Source organism: Fusarium subglutinans, assembly GCF_013396075.1.
Source record: "Fusarium subglutinans strain NRRL 66333 chromosome Unknown NRRL66333_c0000258, whole genome shotgun sequence".
Lineage (NCBI taxonomy): Eukaryota > Fungi > Ascomycota > Sordariomycetes > Hypocreales > Nectriaceae > Fusarium > Fusarium subglutinans.
Genome location: NW_023502321.1, coordinates 7,886 through 34,310, shown reverse-complemented (window position 1 = coordinate 34,310; position 26,425 = coordinate 7,886). Strand labels below are relative to the sequence as shown.

General features: G+C 49.0%; 8 protein-coding genes across 8 annotated transcripts; 6 read left to right on the top strand and 2 right to left on the bottom strand.

Annotated features, from left to right (window-relative positions):
• Window positions 1-1,131: 1,131 nt before the first annotated feature.
• On the top strand, window positions 1,132-3,452 carry FSUBG_12255 (GTS1-transcription factor of the Gcs1p Glo3p Sps18p family; the record flags this gene model as incomplete). The annotated part of the gene is made up of 4 exons (XM_036677025.1): window positions 1,132-1,246; window positions 1,332-1,348; window positions 1,403-1,513; window positions 1,578-3,452. 4 exons carry the CDS (start codon window positions 1,132-1,134, stop codon window positions 3,450-3,452), a joined length of 2,118 nt encoding a protein of 705 aa, XP_036532271.1.
• A 2,627-nt stretch (window positions 3,453-6,079) lies between these two features.
• On the top strand, window positions 6,080-7,026 carry FSUBG_12254 (ornithine decarboxylase antizyme; the record flags this gene model as incomplete). Its single annotated transcript, XM_036677024.1, has 4 exons — window positions 6,080-6,227; window positions 6,283-6,292; window positions 6,339-6,767; window positions 6,819-7,026. 4 exons carry the CDS (start codon window positions 6,080-6,082, stop codon window positions 7,024-7,026), a joined length of 795 nt encoding a protein of 264 aa, XP_036532270.1.
• A 396-nt stretch (window positions 7,027-7,422) lies between these two features.
• On the bottom strand, window positions 7,423-9,116 carry FSUBG_12253 (imidazole glycerol phosphate synthase hisHF; the record flags this gene model as incomplete). Its single annotated transcript, XM_036677023.1, has 2 exons — window positions 7,423-8,943; window positions 8,994-9,116. The coding sequence occupies 2 exons, from the start codon at window positions 9,114-9,116 to the stop codon at window positions 7,423-7,425; spliced, it is 1,644 nt and encodes a 547-aa protein (XP_036532269.1).
• Window positions 9,117-9,716: 600 nt separating this feature from the next.
• On the top strand, window positions 9,717-10,996 carry FSUBG_12252 (transcription factor TFIIIC tau55-related; the record flags this gene model as incomplete). Its single annotated transcript, XM_036677022.1, has 2 exons — window positions 9,717-9,836; window positions 9,899-10,996. The coding sequence occupies 2 exons, from the start codon at window positions 9,717-9,719 to the stop codon at window positions 10,994-10,996; spliced, it is 1,218 nt and encodes a 405-aa protein (XP_036532268.1).
• A 2,047-nt stretch (window positions 10,997-13,043) lies between these two features.
• FSUBG_12251 (VPS62-vacuolar sorting) lies at window positions 13,044-14,552 on the top strand (the record flags this gene model as incomplete). Its single annotated transcript, XM_036677021.1, has 1 exon — window positions 13,044-14,552. One exon carries the CDS (start codon window positions 13,044-13,046, stop codon window positions 14,550-14,552), a length of 1,509 nt encoding a protein of 502 aa, XP_036532267.1.
• Window positions 14,553-20,040: 5,488 nt separating this feature from the next.
• On the top strand, window positions 20,041-21,389 carry FSUBG_12250 (guanine nucleotide-binding alpha-2 subunit; the record flags this gene model as incomplete). The annotated part of the gene is made up of 5 exons (XM_036677020.1): window positions 20,041-20,158; window positions 20,221-20,405; window positions 20,515-20,672; window positions 20,728-20,986; window positions 21,045-21,389. The coding sequence occupies 5 exons, from the start codon at window positions 20,041-20,043 to the stop codon at window positions 21,387-21,389; spliced, it is 1,065 nt and encodes a 354-aa protein (XP_036532266.1).
• A 2,057-nt stretch (window positions 21,390-23,446) lies between these two features.
• Window positions 23,447-24,496, top strand: FSUBG_12249 (MYG1; the record flags this gene model as incomplete). Its single annotated transcript, XM_036677018.1, has 1 exon — window positions 23,447-24,496. The coding sequence occupies one exon, from the start codon at window positions 23,447-23,449 to the stop codon at window positions 24,494-24,496; it is 1,050 nt and encodes a 349-aa protein (XP_036532265.1).
• A 500-nt stretch (window positions 24,497-24,996) lies between these two features.
• On the bottom strand, window positions 24,997-25,624 carry FSUBG_12248 (uncharacterized protein; the record flags this gene model as incomplete). Its single annotated transcript, XM_036677017.1, has 2 exons — window positions 24,997-25,422; window positions 25,589-25,624. 2 exons carry the CDS (start codon window positions 25,622-25,624, stop codon window positions 24,997-24,999), a joined length of 462 nt encoding a protein of 153 aa, XP_036532264.1.
• Between the last annotated feature and the right edge of the window lie 801 nt (window positions 25,625-26,425).

The window sequence follows — 26,425 nt, the reverse complement described above, 5'->3', positions numbered from 1 at the left end:
TGGGACTACAGCAATCATGACACTGGTTCAGAACTGCAATATACCTAGGCATTACCTACAATATAACAACTGCTGGCATTTAGCGATGAACATTGCAATACAGTTCGTGTCATTTCGTCAACGGACAACCACCCTCACCAAGAAATAATTACAAATCACATCTTCTCAGCCCCAATCACCCTCGAGGTTCAACACTACCTACGGAGTATAGGAATCGATATCGGTTCTTAACCCAAACCCTGTCTCACCCACGCGACCTGCCCCTGACGCCCGTCGTCGAGCCAAGCACCAAAGTTCATCAAGACATTTCTACTGGTGGATGGACGAAGTGAGCCCATGCCTAATCCTAGTTGGGATAGACAGACGGGCCCTTAAGCAGCCAGACCTTACCATAAGTGACCTGTGGATCTAAGCGGGCAGCGAGATGTAACTCCACTATGGTTTAGGGGACGAGCCTACGAGGAGGAATCTCGTCAAGCTAAGCCCAAGGTCCAGGCCAAGCCAGGGGCTCTTTTTTGAGTTGGTATTTGGCTGACCCTTAGTTAGTTGAAGAACTTGAGAACGAAATTTCCATCTGCTTTTAGTTATGTTGTCCTGGTTTTCATCTTCCCCTTTTAATTCCCGAGCTCTGAATTCATGTTCAATCTCACAGTAAATCACTGAAACGCCGAGCCAGAGTGTGGCAAGTGCTTCTTCCCGCACCTGCATCCCGTCCGTCTTAAAGGTACCTACCGCTGTGACCTGAATCGCACGGCGCAACAGAAAGGAAGTACCCTTTCTTGGTCAACTTTCATCTTTTCATCTCCTTCTTTCCAATCTCATCAACGACTTGAACCGCCTCGTGTCGCATTGCATCGCTTCTTCTTTGTCCCTCCTTTCACCTGCATTATTGGTAATAAGTGCTTTTCTCCATCCGCGGCATCTGCTTTACATAACTGTTTGCTTCTTTCTGCTGCCCGTCGACAACCCCCGTCCCGGTCTCCGGCCTCCGTACTCCAGACCCCGATCACTGCACTTGTCCTGCACGAGCCCTACGAACGATTCGAGACGGTTACACTGCGAGACAGGTTCCTTTGGTACTGCAAATCTTCTAGAGATCACCAAAAACTTGATCTGTCAAGGACCGCCACCATGTCGAGTATCATGAGCAAGCGCCAGCAGGCGCGGAACGAAAAGGCCCTGCAGGATCTTGTGCAGAACACCCCGGGCAATAATATGTGCGCTGACTGCCACGCGCGTAATCCAGGTATGCTCCAGATGTACAACCAAGCTCATCCTGCGCCGGGTATACGAGATGAACGGGATTTGCTAACATCGATTGTCAATATCAGCTTGGGCATCATGGAGTGTACGGCCCCCCCAATACATACGGGAACTGATCCAATACTAATATGTTTGTTAGTTGGGCGTTTTCCTATGCATGAGATGTGCTGCAATTCATCGAAAGCTGGGTACTCACATCTCGAAAGTCAAGTCCTTGAGCATGGATAGTTGGACCAACGAGCAAGTCGACGTGAGCAACAACAACAACCTGGCGATCATGCCCAAAGATAACAAATAGCTTACACGGTCTATAGAACATGCGAAAGGTCGGAAATATCACATCCAACAACATTTATAACCCCGAGCATCGCAAACCTCCCGTTCCGGTCGACGCTGACGAAGCGGATTCTGCTATGGAGCGATTCATCAGACAGAAATATATGAATAATACTGTTAGTGGAACGGGAAAGCCTAGATCTCCTCACATAGGCGAAGGAACTCCTCCGCCACTGCCGCCTAAGAACTCGAAATTCGGATTCCGTTCAGCTTCATCTATTTTCCCTCTGTCGTCCAGGTCGAAGAAGGATGCCAGAACCATGACAGCTGCGCAAGGTGGACGTAGCGAGTCTCCAAGACCTCCTAATAAACCATCAAAAGTGTTCGGCGCCACCTTGGATCTTGATCAACCGGATGACATGGAGCAAAAGCTGGCTAGGCTACAAGACATGGGATTTCAGGACCCCAAACGCAATGCTCTGGTATTAAAAGGTGTTAATGGCAACCTCGAGCGAGCGATTGAGACTCTTGTGCGATTGGGTGAGGGTAGCGGCCGACCCTCACCTCTTCCCACCCCTTCACCTCGGGAACAGACTCTGCGAACATCAAGGTCTTTGACGCCTTTGACACCGAGTTCTGGCGGATTGGGACTCGGTGCAGGTCTTAGTGTTCCCGCCCGTTCAGCTACGGACCGTCCTACTACTCCATCAAGTGCTTCGACAAACCCATTTGATAACTTAGGAACGGCTCAGCCCCAGACGGCCCAGTCGACGGGAAGCCTTCATAACCGGAACCCGTACGGCCAGACAAATCCATTCGGCGTGCCAGTCGTTCAACAACAGCCGACAGATGCATTCAGCCAGGCATTCCAAAACATGTCTCTCTCTCCCCAGCAGCCTCTGTTCCCTCACCATACTGGAGGACCAGCACCACAGCAAGCACCACAGGCGACAGGATACCAACAAGTGGCACCTTCAGCGCCAACGACCCCAAGTGGCTTTTCAACTCTGGGCTTCAGTAACAACATGACATACCCACAGCCAGTCCAAGCGCAGGTGACTGGATATAACCCCTTTCTAGCGAACACCACAGGTGCAATCCAGCAACAGCCGCAACAAGGGTCTAATCCCTTCCCTCAAGTCAACACCAACCAAGCACCTGCTGGATACAATCCGTTCGCTCGATCCCCAACTCGAATCGCATCACCAAGTCTTGGCCAGATACCGGAGCAAACGCAGAGCTCATTTCAAAACGCAACTGTTTATCAGGGATCTGCCGTGTATCAGAGCCCGGCTCCTCTGAGCCCCCCAGAAACAAGCACGAACCCGTTTTTTGCAAATGCTGGTCAGCCTGTGGCGCAAACAAGTCAACAGGTCTTTGCGCAACAACCTGTCGTGCAACAGATGCAGAGCCAACCTCAAGCAAGCCACAACCCCTTTGTCCAGCAGCAGCCTGGACAGCAATTTCCTGGACAGCAGCCTCAAATGTACCAGCACCAGGAGTTTTACCAACCTCAAAGACCAGATAAGGCCTCGATCATGGCTCTTTTTAATAACTACCCTCAAACGATACAACACCAGCCAGGTACGGCCGCGGCTCAGCCTTCATATCAAATTCAGCAGGCCGTACAGTACACCCAGCAGCCAACCATCCCAGAAAACCAGCCCCTGCAAGCTCCAATGGCACCCGTGCAGCAGCAACCCAGTGTGCCGCAGCATCTATCAGCTAGCACGAACCCTTTCATGAGTGGTGCGCCTTCTTCCGGCGTGGCTGGTAACCCAAATGCTGCGACCACTTCAGACCCATTTGCTGCAAGGAGCAGAGAGAGCATGAACCTTGGCCTTGACCTTGCGTGGACAAATGGGCGACACAGCCCAGATGCATTCGCAAGCCTTAGTGCACGACATGGATGATGGTACGAGACTGAAGCAGTATTGGAATACGATGTGTTCAGGATAGTACAAATGTGACATGGGAGATGTGAAGTACACTGTATGATAGTATTAACGTTGGTTCTGGTTTCTTGTTGAGACTATGTTATTGCCATTTGGCTGTGGTCTTTCTTTATGTACTCCAGGGCAGGGTGATTGATAGGGACTGGTCAGGATTGCTGGGGTATGGCAAACCGGCCTTGACTGAGCAATTGGAGATTGGAAGACGGCATTGAGGATAACATGGCATAATGGTGTGTATAGACGGAGGGACAGACGATGATAGACTTGCTGAGGTAGTCAACGGTGACTCAAGCGTTGAGGGAGTACGGGAGCGATATTCCCCCTCCTATGGCATTGGCTGTTGCTGAGTCGACTAATTTGAGCCTTGGCATTTTTGCGACTAAAATGGCTCTGTCGAAGATGCTCTAACTAGATGCTGTCCCTTGGTGATACTGTTTGCGAGTGTCAAACTCTGTTAGACTGTCTCCACATACCGTTGGTCTCGTGAGTAACATGATGCGCCCGGACAACGCAAGGGATCGAATTGAGTATCTCAATTGTTGATCATGTCTCTGGCTGCAGCAGAAATACAGCCGAACATGGATCCTTTTGGTGATGGTCTCGGTCCGGATATGTAGCCGATAGAAGCAAAACGCGGGGTTTGGTGAGGTACCTAGTAGTGGCACCACCACTTGGGGATCTAGCACATCCACCAATCAACTTACACGACAGAAGGGGGTTAATTAGGCTGCTCGGAGATGTACATGCGCAAGGTAGGGTTGGCCGGGAAAGTACTAATGTATGTCTCTTGAAACCAGTCCCTTGATTATCCCTAGGCGTGAAAGTAATCATGAATTTAGAGACAAATCGTGCTGGGCCACAGAACCATGATCGAATTAGGTGATGCGATGTGGATGTTTAAAGTAGAATAAAATGGGTTTGTGGGTAACAAAAAGCTATAACGGAGCCAGTGTCATGCAAATCTGGAGGAAGCCAGCACGCAATGTGTCTGTTGTTATTGACAGTTGTGGCACTGCACGGATACAGCGATTGCTGTACGGTAGAATGCGAAATAGCGGCGAGTAGGTTGTTGTTGTGTAAGCGCTTCAAGAAACTCTGACTATTGTAAGATGATTGTAGAAGATTCTCGACTCTTCAGACATGCATGAGGGGCTGGCACATTCGACGATCTGTGTGGGACAGTCTTGGAAACGTTGTGTGTAACGGTGCTGTGTAACCGAAAGAATATGTATGGTGCCTCTCAGGTGTCAGAAGCCTTGAGACCCTTGCTTCAACAAACCGATCAAAGAAGTGCTATGTTGGTCCTAAATTATCTCAGCACTGTCTACGTACGTATAATCATCATCATAAATGGATTCTGTTCCAGGTAGCGTTTCTGCTATACCCTACATACAGTACTAGGTTTGTCATAGTACCTAGGCATAGAAATGGAACTCACCTCACCATAGGTGCCCATTGGACTAAGGTACCTAATTTGGGACGAGCAACAAAGTCAATTCCTTCCTGTGACAATCAACACACTGAACTCGAACATTTTGACGCACTGACAACTCAGTTCCGTGACTAGGTACCTACCCTACTTACCTATTCTATTGTCTGGGTCAAACTCGTGGCCATGGATGACTAACACGGAATATTCTCCCTGCTAAGTAAGTAAGTATATAGATAGCTTTGCATGATCTCAGTTACAATTTACAGTTCGGCCTCTGACCATTACTCTGTTGCCAGCTGGTTGGTGTTTATCAACCAGTAAACTAGGCCATGTGCTACGGAGGCGTTCGCCTTAGTGCGAGACAGTGCGCCAAGTCGAGACAGTGCTTAGGTTGCTGAGATATTTGTAATGAACGAGTTGAGAATAATCATAATGACCACTATCATGAACTTGCTGCCCCATTGCGTCGATCCCTTTGGCAGCGAATCTATAGAGTCTAATCATGTGATACAAAATGACGATAGCAACGGGCATTGCATGTTATTTCCACCCATTTCTTGAGTTTGGTTGGCCTGGGCTTACCTCACATCAGTCGTTGCCAAGATAAGATAGTCGCACTGTACTTGGCCATGAGTTACTACCCCGGCTGCAATTGTGGCAATCCTTAGGTCCCTCCACTGAGGGTGTGGACTGTGGACCGTGGACTGCCTGAGGTGTGCACAAAATTCCAGAGCCTCAGGTGAGGGGTCCACCCAAAATGCACTGTCCCTTCCACCCCGAGCGCCCCGAAGTCACCAAATTCCTGGGTTTCTCTCCTTCCTCGTTCTTACTTAACCTCACCGCTGCCCAAACACCAGAGATCTTACCTACCTAGGCTTACATCTACACTCATACATACAACGAATCCAAGACATTCTCCACGACTCACTCAAAACACCGTCGCAAACTTCTTCGCACGTCTCCACAACTTGTTCCTCCACATTCGTCTCGAAGCAAACAACCCACAACAGATTTCTTTAAAAGCATTTCCAACCCGCTGGTCTGAAGAGTCATCTCACGACACGCTATCAATCAACTTCTGCCGATCAGCATCCTCGACTCTTACCGACCTATATCAACTCTAGTCAATAACCCGAGGTCATCATCATCAGAAATGGCGCCAATGAATAATCAGAATTTGAATTACAGTAGTAATTACGGCGAGGCCGCTGCCCAGAAGGTCGACGTCCTTGCCTCTTGCTACCTCGTCGACTCTGCCGCCAACCTCAAGGGCCTCCACTACTGCACTACCGGGGTTGCAGGTATGTTCTCTCCTTTCAGGCCCAAATCCTTATCATGGCACTAACTCTACTACAGGGGCCGAGTGGTATTCCTGAGGTCCCTTCCTCAGGACTACCCTCCCCTCCAACAAGCCCCCCCCTCGCCGCACTAACCTCGTCTAACGAGCTCGCCCTTCTGCCCAAGAGCAAGAAGCGCGAGATCCCAGGCCGGCGCCTGGGTCGACGAGGGGGGGCAGCACTTTCGATCAGGGAAGAATGTGAGAGATTCTTTTGCGAGTCCATGAAGATGATTTTCCACGGTGAGAGGAATTCGTCCATGAATGGCTCCGGCCTGTCTGGTGCTTTTTTACCAACGCCGCCGTCCGATGACCGGCTCCCCGAACACTTCAAGGCTGTTTCTGATGACAAGTTACCCGCCTATAATGTTACCGCTTGGCTGGAGATGTGGGACTATGCCGGCGGAGCGAGCTTCCGTGCCTTTGTTGCTGACGACGGAGAGGAGAAATCTCTCTTTGTCTTCTTCGATATCGAAGGCGTACTTGGCCGAGACCTGAAAAAGGCGTAAGTAAAACTGCTTCCAATTCTTCTGTCCAACTTCTAAATATTTTGTAGTCTGATGGCACTTATCGAACTTGCCGACGGTCCTCTGGACTGTGCCCACGTCATCACTTGCATAGATAGACGCATCCCTGCTGACGACGTCCACTATTTAACAAAGAGTCTACAGTGGGTTGGCTTCGACATGGTTACTCTAGACCACTGGGCTCATGGTCTTGATGTCACGAGCAAGAAGTGGATGTTGATGGGTATGGAGCTATAGGTATCAGCGCTTTCCTGTCCTTTGTGGAGTTAGGGAGCGGACATATTTCCTTAGTTTCCGCTGTGTTATGTTTCGTTCGTTGGTGTTTTCCAAATTTTCGTCTGGATGCTTGCTCGGCGATTTGCTCTGCTATTCTTGGAGAGATCTGGTGACAATGGGCATTGAGTGGCAGAAAATGTTCGACGGCTCCAAGGCTTTTTGGCGCATCTCTCATTTTCTTTGGACTTTAAGGGTGTAGGAGCTCAAAGGTGTTTGTATCATTCTTCATCTTTCACGGCGATGACTTTCAATGTCATACAAACCTGCTAGGTAGTTGAGATAATACCGAAGCAATTGTGTGCGAGTCAAATAGTGTCTATTATCTGTTGTTTTGTTCTATCATTGACGGCTCTAAGATCATTCCTCAAATTGTCTAACTTTGAGACCCCTTTCCTTCAAATAGTCCTTTACCTGTTTAACGGTGTACTCGCCACGGTGGAACATACCGGCCCCCAAAGCAGCATCCGTAGTAGTCTTCTCAAAGACTTCCTCGAAATGAGCCGGGTTGCCAGCACCGCTTGAGGCAATGACGGGGATCTTGATAGCTCCCTTTACCTGGTTGATGAGCTCGTGGTCAAACCCACTATTGGTACCGTCCTTGTCAATGCAGTTGAGAAGGATCTCTCCGGCTCCCATTGCTTCAACGGCTTGGGCAAGCTCGACAACATCTATGTCACGAGTCTCACGACCACCCTTGATTGTGCAAGCGTACCAACAGTATTCCTCGCCCTTAGGACCAGGGAACTGTGTCTTTATGATGTTGTGACGGGTTGCATCAGGCTTGGGAACATAGACACGCTTGGGATCAACGCTCACAACGACGGCTTGGTTGCCATAGGCGCGTGAGATCTGTTCAATGGCAGTATTGCCGAAGAGCTTGCGGCCTATAGAGTAGTACTCTTCAGCAGCAAGAACAGCGTCGGAACCGATTGAGACCTTGTCAGCGCCAGACTTGAAATACATGCTCGCGATCTCAAGGGCTGACACCTTTGTGCCGTCAGTATCCATGGTGTCACGAATACCACCACCGATAGTCAAGGGCACAAAGACGCTTCGAGACGTTTGACGAAGAATCTCGAGCATAGGGAGATCGGCAACGGGGCAGTCTCGGAAAGAAGTGATGTTAAGGAAAGTCACCTCGTCAGCACCGGATTCGTAGTATTTCTTAGCCATCTCGACAGGCTTGCCGAGGTTTCGCACGTTGCGGTCATCACCCTTCTCGCGAACATCGTACTGATCACCCTTTGTAACGACCAAGTCACCCTGGTCATTTGTCCTCACATCTAGGCAGGCAATGACTCGCCGTGTTAAGCTGTCCTCGAACCTGATGGGGGCATTGGCGACAGCCTCGTCAACCACGGTACCAAGATTCTTTGCGCCTTCACCTGTGAGGAAAGCCCGGATAGTTTTCAAACCTGCAGTGCCAGACTTTTCGGGGTGAAACTGGGTTGCAAAAATGTTACCCTTCGCAATGGCGCCTACGAAAGTCTCAGTACCATAGGTTCCAGTAGCGACAGTCCACCCCTGGGACTCGAGCTCGCCCGGCTTGTAGGGGCACTTGTAAGAGTGAACATAGTAGTACTTTGAGTCTGGTTGAAGATCGTACATGGCTCGTCCAGCTGTAAAAGCATTGTTCCACCCGATGTGGGGGACGGATTTACTGGAGTCTTCGAAACGATCCAAGGAAGCAGGAACGACTCCGAGGCCGGGGATGTTGGGGTCCTCTACAGAACCCTCAAATAGGGCTTGTAAGCCGACACATACAGCGAAGAATGGCTTTCCATCAGAAATGTGCTTTCGAACTGGCTCAAGATAGCCAGCTTGGGACAGTTGTGATAGACAATGACCAAAATGGCCGACACCGGGGAGGATGAGTTTCTAAAAGCGCATCAGTCATGGTGGACAAAAAAAAGGATGTATTGACAAACCTCTGCCTTTGGGACGTCTTCCGGTGATCTGACCCATTCTACTTCGTAGCCAGACTTCTCAATGGCATTTACCAGGCTCCTGATGTTGCCGGCGACATAGTCCAACAGGTGAACAGTAGGCATTGTGCCCTAGATGTGATGGTATATATAAAGAAGATAGAAGGTATAAAGACCAGATATGTTGGTTGGAAGAGGTGAATTGTGACTGATACAACACTATGTAAGACCGGATAATTGTAGCGATAGCTATCTCTATATCAAGTCCAGACAGAGGTGTTTGAAGTCGTCAAGATAAGTGTGACTGTTCAAATCCCATGGGACTCATTGAAATGTTGTAACAGCGGCAGCGGGGCAATCGCGAGCCACAGAAACTGCCCCGCCCGATCCCTGTAATTCTGGACTTTTCAGAAAGTGCCGCCTTTGACCGACTTCCAGACCCTGTACATCCCCCAATTGGCAAGTAAGTACCTTTACCATGGAAGCTAAAGTTCGCGACTGCATGTTTGCAGTTTGTCAACATACCTAGGTAAGGTAGGTAGGTAGCTACTATAGGTATTTGGCTTTTTGAACTTACCTATCTCCTCAGGCCTATGTTACCTTATATTTTTCTTCCTCTATTGACACGACCAAGGCACCAGTACAGCATTGCAATTCTATTTGTTCAGTTTCTCTTTCTTAAGCATCTATTCAGTGGCTTTCCCTGCCAAATTCCCTGAGCACACTATGGCTTCGTTGGATGAGGCGCGGTTGGCAGATAAGGCAGCCATTGTCAACATTGAGGAACAGCTTGAAAGGGACGAACAAGAAGAGTGGGAGTACGAATACTCAACCACTGAAACAGAGGTACTGCTACACCTCGGTCTCAAGATACCTATCATGCGCAACCAGCTAACATTTTACCACAGACATACTATTTGACTGTCGATCTTTCATTTCCAGAATTTAAGGATCGACAACCAAGAGCGCCTCACCACAGCCGCGGCGGGTATTACAAAACCTGGCTCGATCACAATCCTAGTTTGAGAGGCGTTCATGCTGGGGATGATAACGAAGATGATAATGACAATGAGCCACTCCCAGAACGAGAGGCTGATGACGACGAACCTGAAATCGACCCGGCACTAAGAAATGACAAAGATAAAGGCAAAGCAGTCGACAGAGGCGAGCCAGAGGACGACACAAGAGACGATGTGGACAAGACACGTGGTGAGAGTGAAAATATCCAGATTCTTGAGCTACATTCAGAAAAGCCGGTCATCTCATACAAAGGACGCACATTCGAGGGGTCGTGGGCGGAAGTCATTGGCACCGAAGCTATCTTTGCGACACGCGACAGCGGCCGCCCCCTCCCCGCTCTGCGCCATCTAGATGGAAATATTGATTTTCTCGGTGCATGTGCGTCGAGAATCGCCACCAAAGAGACTGTTGTGAAGCCAAAAGTTATCAGAGAGGATCCATTGGCCGCTATCAGGGAGGAATGGAACATTCGAATTCCTGTTGGAAAAGACAGGTCGGGAGAAAGAGCTGAACAGACACGGTTCCTAGAAAACTTGATGGCGATCAAGAAGAGGAACAAGGAGAAGGATCAGGTCACCGTATGGGCTAAAGACGGCGAGGGTCAGGACTTCAAAGACAACCGAGACCCTGACTACAAACCTAGGCGAAGAAGGAGGTTGCTCAATGAAGATGGAGAGGAAGTCATTCCAAAACGCGAGAGACGACGTGCAAGTGGGCGTAGGGGCGGTCGTCCCAGACTTCGACCCGGGGTTGTTCGTGGACGAGGGTCAACGGCCCCAACTCCATCGGCAACTAGAGATCTGGAAAGTACCGTGCATGAAGGGAATATGTCAACTCCTACTCCAAGCAGATGGGATGAACTGCACGGAAGAGCTGATGAATACATGGATCATTCTGACGATGAGGATGACACGGATGAAGAAGAAGAAGAAGAAGAAGAAGATGATGATGATGATGACGACGAGGATGTGACAATGGCAGATTGAATAACGGCAATAGTTGAGCCCCAGAAGCATCTAGTTGACATCTAGCGCATGAGATTATGATACCCGTGGTGAACTGTCGCCAACAAATAATAATAAGGCTCAATATGCCCTACACTTCTATTTTATGTATTAAGCAGGTTGCAAGCATGTTCATGGCGAAGCTACAAGGCGAACGTGTAATACACTTGAAGACTGCACGAGGGCTGCGATCAAGCTGCCATTGGTTAATGAGTCTTGGAGTCAGCATTATGCGTATGGTGAACACTGCGAAAACATACTCCATCATACAAAATTCCTCTTATTATGTGGCAGTGATAGATTCGGTGATTGTTGGGTAACTAAAGATGTTTCGTTGAACGGGGCTTTTCGATCAAGCCATTCAACGATTCTGCGATCCATCCAGGGTAAGAACTTAAACATAGGAAAGTCCGCGTATATGATAATTACCGCTAGCTACGTTATGCAAGAAAGCATTTGAAGATTCAGAGTCTCTCCTTTGTGAAATCAAGGCTACCTATGAGTGCATATGAAACTGCCACGGTCGATAACACAACACTCGTACTGCGTGCGACCTCGTGGATCGGTGGGTGATCATGAGTTCACCTCTAGTGTCGTTGATTTTCGCATCTACTTCGCCAAAATCGATACCCAAGTCATTCCCATGCAGCTGGAGGGTACTGTGACTCGTAGACACAAGATTGATCGTGTCGCCCAGCACCAGTTCCCCACATCTCTCGCACGTTATATGTTCTTTACCGCAGATGCACATCTGTTGGGGAATGTTTATTCTGACGGTGAACAAGAGTCAGTTGTCTTTCTTAAGTAGGTATGGATCATGGGAACGATTGCTGAAGGTGTCGTACTCGGGACTGTAGGTAAGTACTGTAAGTACCTATACCGAGCATATAGTACCCTGGTCACTCTGGCTGAATTCCCAGTCTTTCGGCGGTCAGCAAGTGGTAGATACTTTATGTTGAATGGGTAATAGGGCGGGTTTGAACGTATCCGTTACACGGTCTTTGAGCCAACCGGCCCATTCCAGAACTGCAAGCCGGGGCTGCAAATGGATCTTGGAGGCTAATAATAAGGTAGCAAGAGGGGATTCCTGTTCATGTTGCGCAAAAAGAGGGGTCCTGGCGCTAAAACACGATCAAGGAACAGTCCGGGCAAGGAAGGCTGTGATGTCGTTTCTTATTGGCGTCAGGGGATCAGGTCAGTACCTAATAGGGTACCTGAGTCTTGAACTACTAAGACATATGTAAAGAATGTAACATAGGCGCGAAACATTGGTGAAGAGAGTTTGAAAACAAAATCTAAATTTATGCTATGCTTCTCACTATAGGAATTATCCGCCGGCAGTTCTGTAGTAGTAGACAGACACTTCCACTCGAGGCTGATCAAGAAGTCTCGGCACGGAATATCCATAAATGGACATATCCGCTTTCCATCCCGTCTACCCCAGACAGACGGGACTTGACGTATTCGTACTCATCACCAAAGCCCAGATAAGGTACGCCAGAAATAGAACGCTATCAAGTACCTTAGTACCTACACTCATACAAGTCTGTGAATGCAAACTGTAACTATGCCTCCTGCAGTTCCACTTCCTTGAGTGTAAAGTATCTGTACCTGCATCCCCACCACCCTCCACCGGTTACGTCTCACCAACACTCCGCCACCAATCGATACCCTTGCCCTGTCGTCAACTACGCAGCGGCCAAAAAGTATCCCGTCCTAGACTATCTATGGCGCGCGCTTCTTTTCTTCTGTCGACTTAGCGGGAGAGGCTTTGTATTCCTTCATTCTTTTCTACCCTAGCCTGGCCTTACTCCTCTTCCCAACGACATGCCGCGAGCGGTGTCGCACTTCTCTTGTTCGTTCGTGGTGCTCATATAGCCGGCCTATCCAGTCCCATTCGTCTTCCTGGCCTTACTTCGATACTCCCCCGGCTTGTCGTTGGTCTACGAATTCGAGTCTCTTCAGCTTCAATCGCTGCGCAAGCTACGTCCATGTCCATGGGCTCTTACAGTCCATTATTGCTACAGCCATGATTTGGTTACGCCGCTTCACCATATTACTCTCTTTCATGCTGCTTATCTCCTTTGGCGCATGGCTGCTACCCCGTATACTAGACCCAACAGCAAAAGGCCCTGAGAGGCGCGCCAGAGATCGACGATGGGTAAACAGCAGCCCGTACTTTCTGGATCGTCAGGCCTGTCGCTGGATTAGTCTATGCGGACTACATCACTTGCGCAGTGATCCTGCCTCTCGTGGGAATAATGAGGATGAAGAGCCAGAATGGGGAGAGCTCAAGCGTCGCTCTCTTGCTTGGGAGCCTGATGAGATTCCCCGTCAGAATCGCAAGAGAGATATCAGTCAACGACGCAGGGTCCTCCGCGATATCCCCGACTATGTTAAAAAGCATGCGCCGTTGGTTCACCTCTACTCTGGGGAAGAGTTTTGGCCTTCGGATATTCGTCAGCACGTAGAACATATGACTGCCTACGCCGATGACGAGCCTATTAACTCGACTGAGAAGTGGACTCTTCATAACTTGCACGAGCTGAATAAGTATTCTGGCAAGATCACTCTCCGAAGTGATGACGATGTCGAGTCTCGTCCCAATTGGCTGCACAGCCATTACAATGTTCCCAAACCGTTTCCTGACGACAAAGATGGTAAAGATGATGGCCACAACGGCGATATACCGGTAGGAAACCCCGGAGGAGAACCCGAAGCCCGGGAGCCCAGCACCTGGTATGATGTCGACAAAACACGGCCTGTCCATAAGATTTCTGACCCTCGAAATCGTAAATTACACAATCGTCGTCGTTCGGAGTCCAATAGTCACAAACCGGATGCCAATGGCTACTCAGCAGCTCCTGCAGTGCTTGTTGTGGTTGATAAGGGGTCAGGCATTGTTGACGCCTTCTGGTTCTTCTTCTACTCCTACAACCTCGGTCAAACTGTCCTGAACATTCGGTTCGGTAACCATGTGGGTGACTGGGAGCACTGCATGATGCGCTTCGAGCACGGCATTCCCCGTGGTGTCTTTTTCTCAGAGCATGAGGGTGGGCAGGCGTACGCATTCGAAGCTGTCGAAAAGCGCGGTGGCAGACCCGTCATCTATTCAGCTGTGGGCTCCCACGCAATGTACGCGCTACCAGGAAACCATGCTTACATCCTGCCCTTCAAGCTTCTCAAGGACGTCACGGATAAGGGACCTCTCTGGGACCCCTCTCTTAACAATTACGCATATCATTACGACGATACGAAAGAGGACAATCACGACCTGGACGACCAACACGAACCTCTGAGTCTTGTTCCCGCGGCATCGAATCCTCACGCACCGACATCTTGGTTCCATTACCAAGGGCATTGGGGTGACGAAGTCTACTCTCTCGCTGACCCCCGTCAGTGGCGTTTCTTCGGACAGTATCACTACGTCACTGGCCCAGATGGACCTAGGTTCAAAACTCTCAATCGTACAAAAATGTGTCAAACTCAGAGTTGTAGAATTCTCTACAACCTAGATCCGAAGAACACATGGTACTGATGGAGATGTTCGTCAATCGGTTGTGTTTTACACTACGGGCAACTGGTGCAGATGCCGCACCTATGTTGTTTCCCTGATTTCTGCAAGTTTAACCGGAATTTGACGTAGCAAACCTATGTGGTGGGTCCAAGAGCATCAGTACATACATGGGTGCATGCTTACCCGGTAGTAAGTGCCCAAGGGCCTTAGCTGGGAGGACCGGATTGTTCGGCATTTGTTAGATGGGATACGGCGTTAGATTGGGGGGTTAGTTACTCTTGGGATAGATTCTTTTCTTCTTCGTACCTGGTTTGTAAGAACCGAACTTGCGGCCTAGAACGTAGACCACTGTTATGTTGGAAGGGATGATTATGGGATGTGATACCTAGATATGGCTTCTGTTAGATGCCCCAGCTTAGATATGCCAAAATGCTCCTTTTATGGTTATGAAGTATATGATCTGAGGTATTAAATCAGCGTCTGCATGGTACCAAGAACGGTTGATGGCAGTGAGCGAAGAGTGACACATTCATTGAGGATGTAATATGTTGCATTCCTCGATGACGGATAAATGCCATAGTACAGACAGAGTCCGACAAAAGCTAGTATAGTAGCTTCATTGAGCGTCAGTGCACGGATGATGCTGAATGTATTTGATACTTGTGTAAACTTCAGAATGTTTGATTTGCTGCTGTAGGCATACTCAAGCTGTGTCAGCCATTTTAACGCATTAACTATGATGAGACGTTTCGGCTGCTGGCCTCTCAACTGCAAGCCATGATGTTAATAACACAATTTTTGTTTCACTTTCATCTACGTTGCAACTGTGATAGCTGCAGAATAATCCCAGAAAGGTATGTATTTGCGCAGTGGTCTTTGAGCTCAGTGATTAGATGGAGCTGTCCTTCTCCTGGCCCCCTAGGATTTCACTCGGTTCTACTTCCCTTTAAAGATGAAGAATGAGTCAAACGTCCTGGCTATACATAATAGTCGTCCACTCTTAGGTGGAGATGAGTTTGATGCACATGCCAGAGTGGTCAAGGTGATGGCCAGCACAGGAGTTTCCTGGATGTTCCCTCCACAAAGCTTCTGTTGGTGTTCAGCGATCGTCTCTCGTGGGTGGCCAAGAACACACAGCACCTTGGAGATCACTGTCAGCGCAGTAGAGTATTGTATCGGTCATGGTGTGGCATTCGACTTGGGTAATCGATGCTGAGTACGACAGCAATATCATTGTGTGATGCCTCGTTGTGACTTTGAGGACCACAACTACCAAACGATCCGGATAGAGTGCTCATATACCTTGATCATAGTCATCTACTGCATGGAGCATGTGTCCTAATTTGGTAACACAAATACAGCTTCGACCTGGTTTCAAGCGGTCTCTGAGACGGCCGATGGCGGGAATCCAACACGATTTTGTGACTTCGTAACTGCGATAGGTGGATATAAGCTGTATGAGTTGGCAATGACTTGTATCCAGGAAAGTCTGATCATGTCTACGGAAAGGTCTCGACTGGTTGTGGCTACAGACTCGACAAGATCGTGAGACTGTCATGAACCCGATGAGCTTGAAATATTTTTTTTGAAACCCACTATAGGAACTGTACCAGCCTAATGACCAATACTCGTAGGACAGATAGCAAAAGCTACAGAGCGGTTCCCGGTGTGGACTGACCGATAAGGACACTAGTTTTGCGATACCGTGGTATTTGTAACCATCTACAGTTGTTAAGGGAGCCTGCAGTCTTCTCTGTGTCATCACAGAGCGCCAACGTTGTGCTGAGGGTAGCGGGAGAAGATGCCACTCTAGTGATATACAAACTTTAATAAATGTGATGATATTACCCATGGTACGGAGTACAAATAAGGTTATGCAGGGTGATTGGATACGATCTAACTAGCTCGGTCGTGCTTCTATTTAACGGTACATATAGATAGATAATCGAGATGGCTAGAGTATTAAGCTTTCCCTTATTCGTATGAGATCTCGTTTGAGTATATCAACCGTAGAGTTATGAAGATCAAAGACAGGCCACTGGCACAGCGTTGAAGGTTTCTTGAGAAGCAATGAATAATGAACTACGTACCAGTATCTATTTGGTGTCTGGTATTGTATTGCGTTGAAAGAATGAGGCCAATACCGCTGTTATGTCTACCTCTCGGAAGCCCCGTATCCGAGAATGATCCTTGTTATCCCTTCTCCTGACTGATTGCTTAAACGGGACATGTCAAAAGAGCCAGAGCCAGATCCAGACGAGAGCGGCTGCATTGCCCCTGTTTTGCTGCCATCCTTCAGTACTGTATCGATCAATGAAACGCAATCAGACGACGCTGATCTTCGTCGGGAATGGGATGCTCCTATGTAACGTGGCCAGAGCTTTTGCAAGGCCAAGAGTCGTCCTTTTAGGTTGCCCGAGGTCAAGGAGTTTCACTCAAGCACACGGCAGTGGATTCAGCATGAGAGCATCTATTCCTCTTTAGATGCCGTTTCCGAATTCTTGTTTTAGTGCTGATATTTGATGCTGTTGGTTGCACCTGACGGTCTATTAACCTACATATATCCTCTGACGGTTGGATTTGGCTGAGGTGATCTGTCGTTATGGCCTCATTGGTCGGGCTCAATATTGAGGACGCAGGTTCTCGAGAGTGTTGACTGGTCACAAGCTACAGCACAGTATGCAGACATATTGCTTATTCTATGTGCCCAGAGTTTACAGTAGTTTTGCTCTTTACGTTGAGGCTTGCGAGAACAATACGGAGGCGGAGATAGATCAACCAGCTACTCCGTACATATCGGTTGTATTAGCCCTACCAAGACGAACCGCTACCTACTAGTAAAGTGATATGTGCATCATATCATATGTTTTGGTGTCGCATGGGCAGTACATAGAAGAATACATAATTCCCCTATTATTTGATGGGGAACGGGAAAAGCGAATAGTCCCTGCAACCGTCGACGGAGATGAGTGGAGGCGCAGTTAGCGAAAGGAACTGAACCTGGCTTTTCGCAACAGGAACTCGAACTCCTGCAAGCCGAGCAAGGGTCAGGGTTGTATGTTATTCTTTGCGGTGGAAGCCAATGAGAAGAGGGTATCGTGGTGAGCTGAGAAAGTGTGCTCCATCAGAGCCCAAGTTGTCTCTCTTCTCAATCGAAGCTCATAATCGAGCTCGAGCTCAAACCACAACGGGCAGATGGTGATAATTAGTGTCTCCGGATGTTTCTTCCTGATGCAGTAGCGCCTATAAGGGTCAAAATTCTTCAGCACTGGAGACGGATCGAGCCTAGCAGTGGACATCCATGGCGGCGGTCTTGTTGAATACCTTCACCTACTGTAGACATCCACGGGTCCACCATTGCCGCAACCACCAGAGAACTATCCAAGACAAGTTAGTGCCCATGTTTCGAAGAACAACCCGGAAATTTTCAGGCGGGAGGGACGGTATTTGTTCTTGGTACGGCTCTCAAGTTTTTCCCTTTCGCATGAGAGACTTGGATGAGAGTCAGGTACGCCAGGGGCCATGAAAGGGGCTGAATCATTCATCATCGGTAGCCTACTCCGTAGCTTGGTCGTCCTTTATCGTCTTTAGAAGCAAGTTGCTGGGCAGGGCAGGGCAGGGCAGGTCAGGTCGAACGGTCGATTCATCGAGAGAGTCATGTCGATCATGGCTGATGGGCGTTTTTAGGGCTTGAGTCAGTGTCAGTGACAGCCATCAGTCGCCGAGCTATGTATCAAGAGTGTCTAGAACAGGCTGGCTTTAAACAAGAACCACATGGCAAGTTTAAGCACGGGCTTCTACCGTACCTAATGCATATAAATCCACAGTAAGACGCAGACCAGACAGAACATGAAGCAGTTTCTTATGGTAATCGTGAGCTTCATGTTCAGCTTTGACCTTGAAGCGGCGGTAGCACCGGCATGTGGCCACTGCATGGTACTGCATGGCATTGCATGTCACGGCACCCACCCACACCTCGTGGTGGATGGGGTTCATTATTGAGAATCGACAAGCGACGCATCATCTGTTGCTTCTGGTTCGCGGGGGGTTCAACCGAATTGGATTGTTTACAGAGGTGCACAGGCACACAAGGTATCTAGACTACAGCACCTTGGCAAGCACTTATATGTAGTCTACTGTGGTCAAGCGGAGGTTTCTAGCCTGCGGGTTGGCTCCCAGGGTCGTATTGCAGCTGGAGATTGAGGCAAAAGAAGAAGAAGAAGAAGAAAAAGAAAAGAGGATCACATCAACATTTCACAATCAATCAGCTTTTCAACATCTCAACCACCAAAAAGGATGTGGTGTTTCAAGGGGCTTTTGGGCGACCTAGTCGGGTGCCGAGAACGGGGATAAACCTGGGAACGACAACCTAGGTACCTAGGCCAGGCAGGACCTGCTACCTGCGACGTACCATTTTGGTATACAGATTCTCTCTTGAATATTCAATAATTAATTACTATACCTTCCTTACCTTGAGTAAACCCAAGAAGCTATCCGTACCTTGGTACATATCGCCGGGAGCGGCATAGGTTCGTACCAGTTAAAAGCACACATTTTATTGGTGCAGCAGCTTCCCTCCGCCGCCCAGCATCCACTGTCACGCCAGGCGCCCCATTTCAGACTTCCAGTGCTGTACGAGCAGCTCGCTAGCACAGAACAAAAAGTTGGGTATCGAGACCCTGCACTGCACTTTGCGACGAGGAACTAACAGACGGGAACCCCCCCGCCAGGGAGACTGTTCCTGCTGTGCCGTTCCATTCAGTGCGCGACTGCCCTACCCTTGGCCTGGTCCCCAAAGGCTCATCCCGTCATAAATCGTACAGTGACCTCAGGTTCCATTAAGTTAGCCTCTTTTTTTTTTTTCTTTCGCCCATGCCCATGCCCATGCCCATGTCCATGCCCGCCGCCCATGTCGCGCCTGTCATGGATGCTGTTGTTAATTAATAACTAAATGACCCGTCTCTTCACTTCTTCTTCTTCTACTTCTTTTTCCCTGTCTCAGAAATACTATCTGGCCTGGCTTGGTTGGTCCGCTCTATCTACTCCGTACTAATACAGTCCTTTCGCTTATCCAGCTCAATCGACTCATCCCTCCTCCTCATCCAACATACGCAACTTAAATCGAGGCACTTCTCCTGAAGCAACGGGGAAAGGATTGCTCTGCAACCGAGACACTTGTTTTACCACTTACGCTGATTCCGTCGAGATTTGTTCACTCGTACCACCCGGACCGATTATTCTTCAGAATACATAGCTCAAACCCCGAGTTTCCGGACATTTTTGCGACCTCGTCTGCCGGCTCGCCTCATGCTCTCGTAACAGCATTGACCTTGATCGATCCTCAAATCTCTTACTTCGGCTTCTGTTTGACCTGTCTCACTCTACTCGCTTGCGATAACCGAACCGAGTTTCCGACTCTATCGAGAGACAGCATCCATTTTCGACTGCCTTGCATATCTACTCCCAATCAACGTCACCCTACGCCACAATTCCACCTCAAACCCCCATAATGTGCTTTGGAAGTCGGGATAAGGGCGATCGCGGTCTTGCGCGATCTCGTGATATCGACAAGCAGCTTCGCCAGGATGAGAAGAGGCTATCCAAGGAGGTCAAGCTCCTCTTGCTAGGTAGGAATGATCTGGCCGCGCTTTCGCACGAATAAGACTGACACGCCGTGCGCGTCCAACAGGTGCTGGAGAATCTGGAAAGTCAACTGTCCTGAAGCAGATGAAACTTATTTACTCTCAAGGCTTCAGCAAAAATGAGAAGCTGGAATGGAAGCCCGTCATCTTTAGCAACATTGTTCAGTCTTTCAAAGTTATTGCCGAGGCAATGAACGAGCACGATCTCCAATTCGACAACCCCGACAACGAGGTAAGTCAAGCTCTTCTCCCCCACTATGACTGCCGAAGCCACTATTCCGACGACAATTTTGAGTGAGCCGGTAGAGTGAGACATGTCCAATTACTAACAGATGCTACAGAAACATATGGCCCACATCCTTGTCGACCACGAAATTAGCCCTCACGACCCTATGCCTGCTGACTATCTTGAGCCCATCAAAGCCCTGTGGGTAGACAATGGTGTTCGTGCGGCCATTGGAATGGGCAACGAATATGCGTTACACGACAACCTGACCTAGTATGTGTTGTATCATGGCATGACATGAAATTCCTGGCGCTAACATGACCCGAAGCTTCATTGAGGACATCGATAGACTATGGGGAGAGGACTATGTCCCCGATGACCAGGATCTTCTTCGATCGCGACTGCGAACTACTGGTATCACAGAGACCATCTTCGACCTCGGTCAACTAACCTACCGAATGTTTGATGTTGGTGGCCAGCGTTCAGAACGAAAGAAGTGGATTCACTGCTTCGAGAATGTCAACTGCCTGTTGTTCTTGGTCGCAATTAGTGGTTATGATCAGTGCTTGGTTGAGGACAAGGATGGGGTCAGTAACAGATGAAGCCAGACAAGAAGCTACGAATACCCTGCTAACAGTGACGCAGAACCAAATGAATGAGGCGCTCATGCTTTGGGAGTCGATTGCGAATTCCCATTGGTTTGCCAGATCAGCGTTGATCCTCTTCCTGAATAAGATGGATTTGTTCAAGGAGAAGCTGCCCAAGAGCCCTATTACGAACCACGGGTTCACTGATTACCACGGACCTAAGGACGACTATAAGGCAGCGAGCAAGTACTTCCTAGACAAGTTCAAGGCGCTGAACCGAAACACCGAGAAGGAGATTTACGGCCATTTCACCAATGCTACTGATACGAACCTGCTCAAAATCACCATGGCCTCAGTTCAGGACATGATCATCCAACGCAACCTCAAGCAGCTCATTCTCTAATTCTCACAATTTCGACTCGGAACTTGTTAAACGGAGACGTCCGACATTTATCAAGAAATACAAGACTATAAAATGGGCCTCAGATATTCTCCGGGCGATAACTCAGCCTCAGCATCATGCCTCCTTCATATGCCATCATCTGGTGAAGATGTATGAGTGCTGTCGATCAGGACTGCATTGCTTCCTTTTTTTTTTTTTTTTTTTTTTTTTGAAAAAAAGAAGAAAAAAAACTCATTACCGACTCGGGCCAGTCGAAGCAGCGACATGTTCACATGCGCTCAATATGTCCGGACCTCTGTACCAATTGACCCAGTTGTCGGAGCCGCGTGGACCCCCCTCACACGGGTGCAACCCTTGGCAATGCTGGAAATACGGTCTGAAGACTTGTCCGGGCCGTAGTGCATAAGTCAAAGCTGTCAGAGATGAGTTATGACTCGCCAAAGCAAAGTCACCAGGTGCATCAGGGCAGCAGTGGAACGATAGCGGAACGAGCGTTTTGGCCGAATTGTGTTTTTTGTGCATTGCGTTGCATGATACCTAAGGCGTACCAGTGGATTCATTTCGGTTTGTCTGTTCTTTTTTTTTTTTCTTTCTTCAAAATCGATTGTTCTGAAAGCAGCAGAACGGCAGGCTAGTCATCCCTTGTTTCTTTTAGTGCTGTTAATGAGGCGTATGATATAAACAACGAGGGGATTGATCGGTTGATTGCTTATGTACGTATAGATTAGAGCAACATGACATAACATAGCATAACGTAACTTGATACTCACGTTCGGGTCATTGGCATCAAGTCACTCGTTTTTGGCGCATTCACACCGCCCTGGATCCTACTGAAGGAACATTCATGCGCTGTGACTTTTGGCCTGGGCCTGAATCTTGACAACAGCTGTTGGTTTGTATATCCGCGGCCACATGGCTGCTCGGACCATGTGTTGTGAGGTGCTCGCTAGCAAAGGTGGAAATTCGCCCACGCTTCAGGTCCTTGTATTTTCTTTTGTCTCTGGTAGGTCGGATCTAGGCCGATGTCTGAGATTAATGCCTGAGGATGTTGGTGTATGGATCATACATAGGTGACAAGGGTGTAAAAGTATAAATTGAGACTGACCTGGGCTACTGGGTTGTGATATTAGATTCTCGGGGTTCAGGGTGCCAATATCAAGATGAGGGCAACTAGGACATGGCCGCTTGGCATTGAGGACAAGACGATTGCTATGACCGTTCTGTATAAGGAACTGCTAGTGATGGCGGACTTTTGAAGCTGTCGGCTTTGTATTTGAACCAGGTGTTTTACTCCGGACAGTTGGACGGGTAACTCGCCATGATATTTCTTGAAACATTAGTTTCTAGATTGCATTTACAGTACTCCGTAGAAATACTTTATTTCGAGATCTCGTAGTAGCTCCATGGGCGGTGGGTCAGAACTATGTAATTCATTAGTTGTGATTGGTTCAGGCTCGCCATAAGAAACTGTACTTTGAAGTTGCAGGCAGAACGAAAGAATGGAATTAGCAGTAGTAAGTACATTGCCTACTATTTTTTGTTCATTTACCAAGTTGAGGCAGAGTCTCGTGTACGCCAGAGGCCTAGTATTCAAAAAACCTAACATGCCTACTTATCTAGACAGACTAGTAATGCACTTGGGTTCGTTTGTGAGAGGGTACAGAGTATAGAGATCATGTATTAGTACCTTATTACTGACCCGGGGTTATAAAAAGCAGACGACATATGAAATACTTATGATACAGTACCGTTGCAGAAGTACCAGTCAAGTTTAGTACTAACCTAAGAACTAGATATTGAATAATACTATCCGTAGTGTACCTTCATGCCATTAATTAGTAAACCGTCTAGATCTTTGGCAAAAAACTGCCAATTATAGCGTTGACGCCACTGCAAATCGTTGCGGTTTTGTTTCATCATTTGTGCTACTTATTTTTGTCCCCCGCACCTTGATAACTCTAACAACTTTTTCTGCATCCTCCTCAACTTCGTAGGCTCATAATAACCACAGCGACAAACCACCAAAGACGTACATGCTCCGTCGCCTCTTCACCACCATGGCCGAATCAGCATCCAAGCGCGTCAAGACCACGGGCAACGGTCCTCTCATTGGCACTCACAATGGCCACTTCCACGCTGACGAGGCCCTCGCCGTCCACATGCTCCGCCGTCTTCCCGCCTACCGTGATGCCTCTCTCGTCCGTACCCGCGACCCTGCCGTCCTGGCTACCTGCCATACTGTTGTTGACGTTGGCGGTGAGTACGACGCTGAGAAGTGCCGTTTCGATCATCATCAGCGCGGCTTCACAACCACCTTTCCCGACCGCCCTACAAAGCTCTCGAGCGCCGGTCTTGTCTTCCTGCACTTTGGCCGCGCCATCGTTGCTGAGCGCCTTGGACAACCCGAGGACTCTGCCGACGTTGAATTGATTTACAAGAAACTGTACGAGAACTTCGTTGAAGCCCTCGACGCCCACGACAATGGTATCTCTGTTTTCGACCCTGCCGCTATCGCCGCTGCAGGTCTCGAGAAACGCTTTAGCGAGGGCGCCTTTGGCCTTGGTGCCATGGTCGGACGTCTGAACCCCAAGTGGAATGACCCTACGCCATCTGATCCCGCTGAGGCTCAGGCAGCTGAGGATGCCAAATTCAACGAGGCTAGCAACCGCATTGGCGAGGAGTTCGACAGAGATCTTGACGGCTACGCCGGTTCCTGGCTCCCTGCCCGCACCATTGTCCAGGAAGCCTTCACTAAGCGCACACAATACGACGAGCAGGGCCGTCTGCTTGTCCTCGAGGGCCAGTCTGTGCCCTGGAAGGACCATCTTTACACTCTCGAGGACGGTACTCCTTCGGTGCTCTACGTTCTATACGCTGAGAAGCCTGAGCCTGGCGCCAAGTGGCGTATCCAGTGCGTTCCTGAGAGCAAGGACTCTTTCGTCAGTCGAAAGCCCTTGCCCGAGGCATGGAGAGGGTTCCGCGACGCTGAGCTAGATGGCATCAGTGGCATTCCTGGCTGCGTCTTTGTCCATGCAGCTGGTTTCATTGGTGGTAACAAGACTTTCGAGGGTGCCAAGCAAATGGCGCTCAAGGCTCTGGATGTTTAGAGAGAGTATCACCACCTGGAAACCATTTAGGTTGTATGAACATTTTTACGATATCATGGGGGAAATGCAAGAATTCCGGGTAATATTACACGCGAAGACAAAAGGGAGGGAAGAAAAACAAAGGAATGGAAATAGAAAGCATGCTTCTGAAACGAAGCAGGTAGCTAAACGAACAACTGAACATGATAACCATTTGCGGAGAGTGTGGTGTTTCTCACCCTGCCACTGTCAAACAACATTATCCGATGATTCCAGATCGAGATATGTCCCCCGTGTGTGCGAGCCAGATTGTCTGCCAATTCCCAAACGCCAACTGTGCGATCCTCGTAAGTCGTCAAAATCGATTTCGCAATCCACCACAAGCCCACGCACAAGGCTTAGTACCAAAGAAACAAACGTTCCATGTTTTGCGAGGCAAAAGTGAAGAAGTGGAAAAAAAAAAAACTCCCTCTCTGTTCCTGCTCCGTTACACTTTTCTTTTGTAATTTTCACTCGACGCTCTATCGTCGGATTGGGATGCCCTCGCCGCCAGCGGCAACGGGCTCAGGTATAGCAGCGTCTGCGTCTTTGGACTTGTCGGCATCATTACCCTCGGTCTCGTCAGCGCTGGTCTCGCTCTTGAGGAAGCTGCTCTCCTTGATAGGGCTGCCAGCCTGGATGCCGGGTACGGAGCCGTGGTGGGCGTGCTTGGGTACGTTGGCTCCGGAGCCGTTCACCGGAGAAGAGAGGTGGGGAATGTTTTCGGGGACAGGGTGCTGAGAGCCGACGGCACCGGCATCAACACCGTCGCCCTTGCCGGCCTTGGACATGGCATAGTCGCCCGAATCGAAGTATTTGCGGTCCTTGAGATGCTTGGCGAAGTGGTCGGATCGAGAGGGCAGCTTGCCGTAAAGGCGGAAAAGTCGCTGCTCCTCAGGGGTGAGTGACTACAACGAGGCGTTGGCATCAGCAAAGTGTTCGGTACGATTGAAGATCGCGTCGGTATAGATGTTGTGAGGAGGGATTGATATTGACGGGTACCATGGTCATCGAGTCATACACAGAGGGGAGCTCCAATCACCTGAGGTTTGTTGGTCTCCATGGGCAGCTTACCTTGACGTCGACCTTGTTCTTCTGATGAGGGTTCATGGCGAAAGAAGTCCTGCTGATACGCTAAGGTCGAGATCACGCGAGAAGGTGTGAGGATCGGGTCGAAGGAAAGATGTGTATCTGTAGAGTGCTCTCTTGGTATTTATACAAGCAAAGAGTTCGTTTTGAAAAGGACCAAGATCGAGCGAGAATGGCGGGGGGATTTATTGGAGGAGCCACGGGCAGGGTCCTAGGTAGTAGCAGTGGCAGTAGCAGTGGTAGTAGCGGTGGCAGCAGGGGATTAGTTAGGGAGTGATGGATGATTGTGCCTGATTGGGGGCTCGAGAGCAGTTGGGTATGATGTAGCTGTGAGCCTGAGAGGCTTAGGTAGTGGGGTAGCGAGTTTCCGTACGAGTTACAAGGATGCCCGCTTGCTGCTTAGCTGGGCTAGGCTGGTCTTTTGGTGAGGTGTATGAAGCTAGAGGGGCGGCGGCTTTGTTGTATACACGTCATAAGCGCATGGGGGTGAAACGTGGACAGCCAACTCGATTATTGATGCGTACTGTACCTCTCTGTTTTAACAAAACGAGAACAGTGTCTGTCTCTTCCTGGTCATCGATGATTTGTATCTAATGGATGCTTATCTTTTCTCCAAATGTGACAGCATGTGCGTTCTCTCCTGGCCCCTTTATGCCCCTCACATGTCGTCGGTTCAGCGACAGCTACACTCTCCAACGGTCAACGGAATCAGCGCATGATGAACCTACTGTAACCCGTACATGGGTGGCGATATCAGTATAAATCAACTTCTGTCGAGCTCTACGTCAGGGGAGGAAAGAAAACTCAGGACCTTGATCCTAA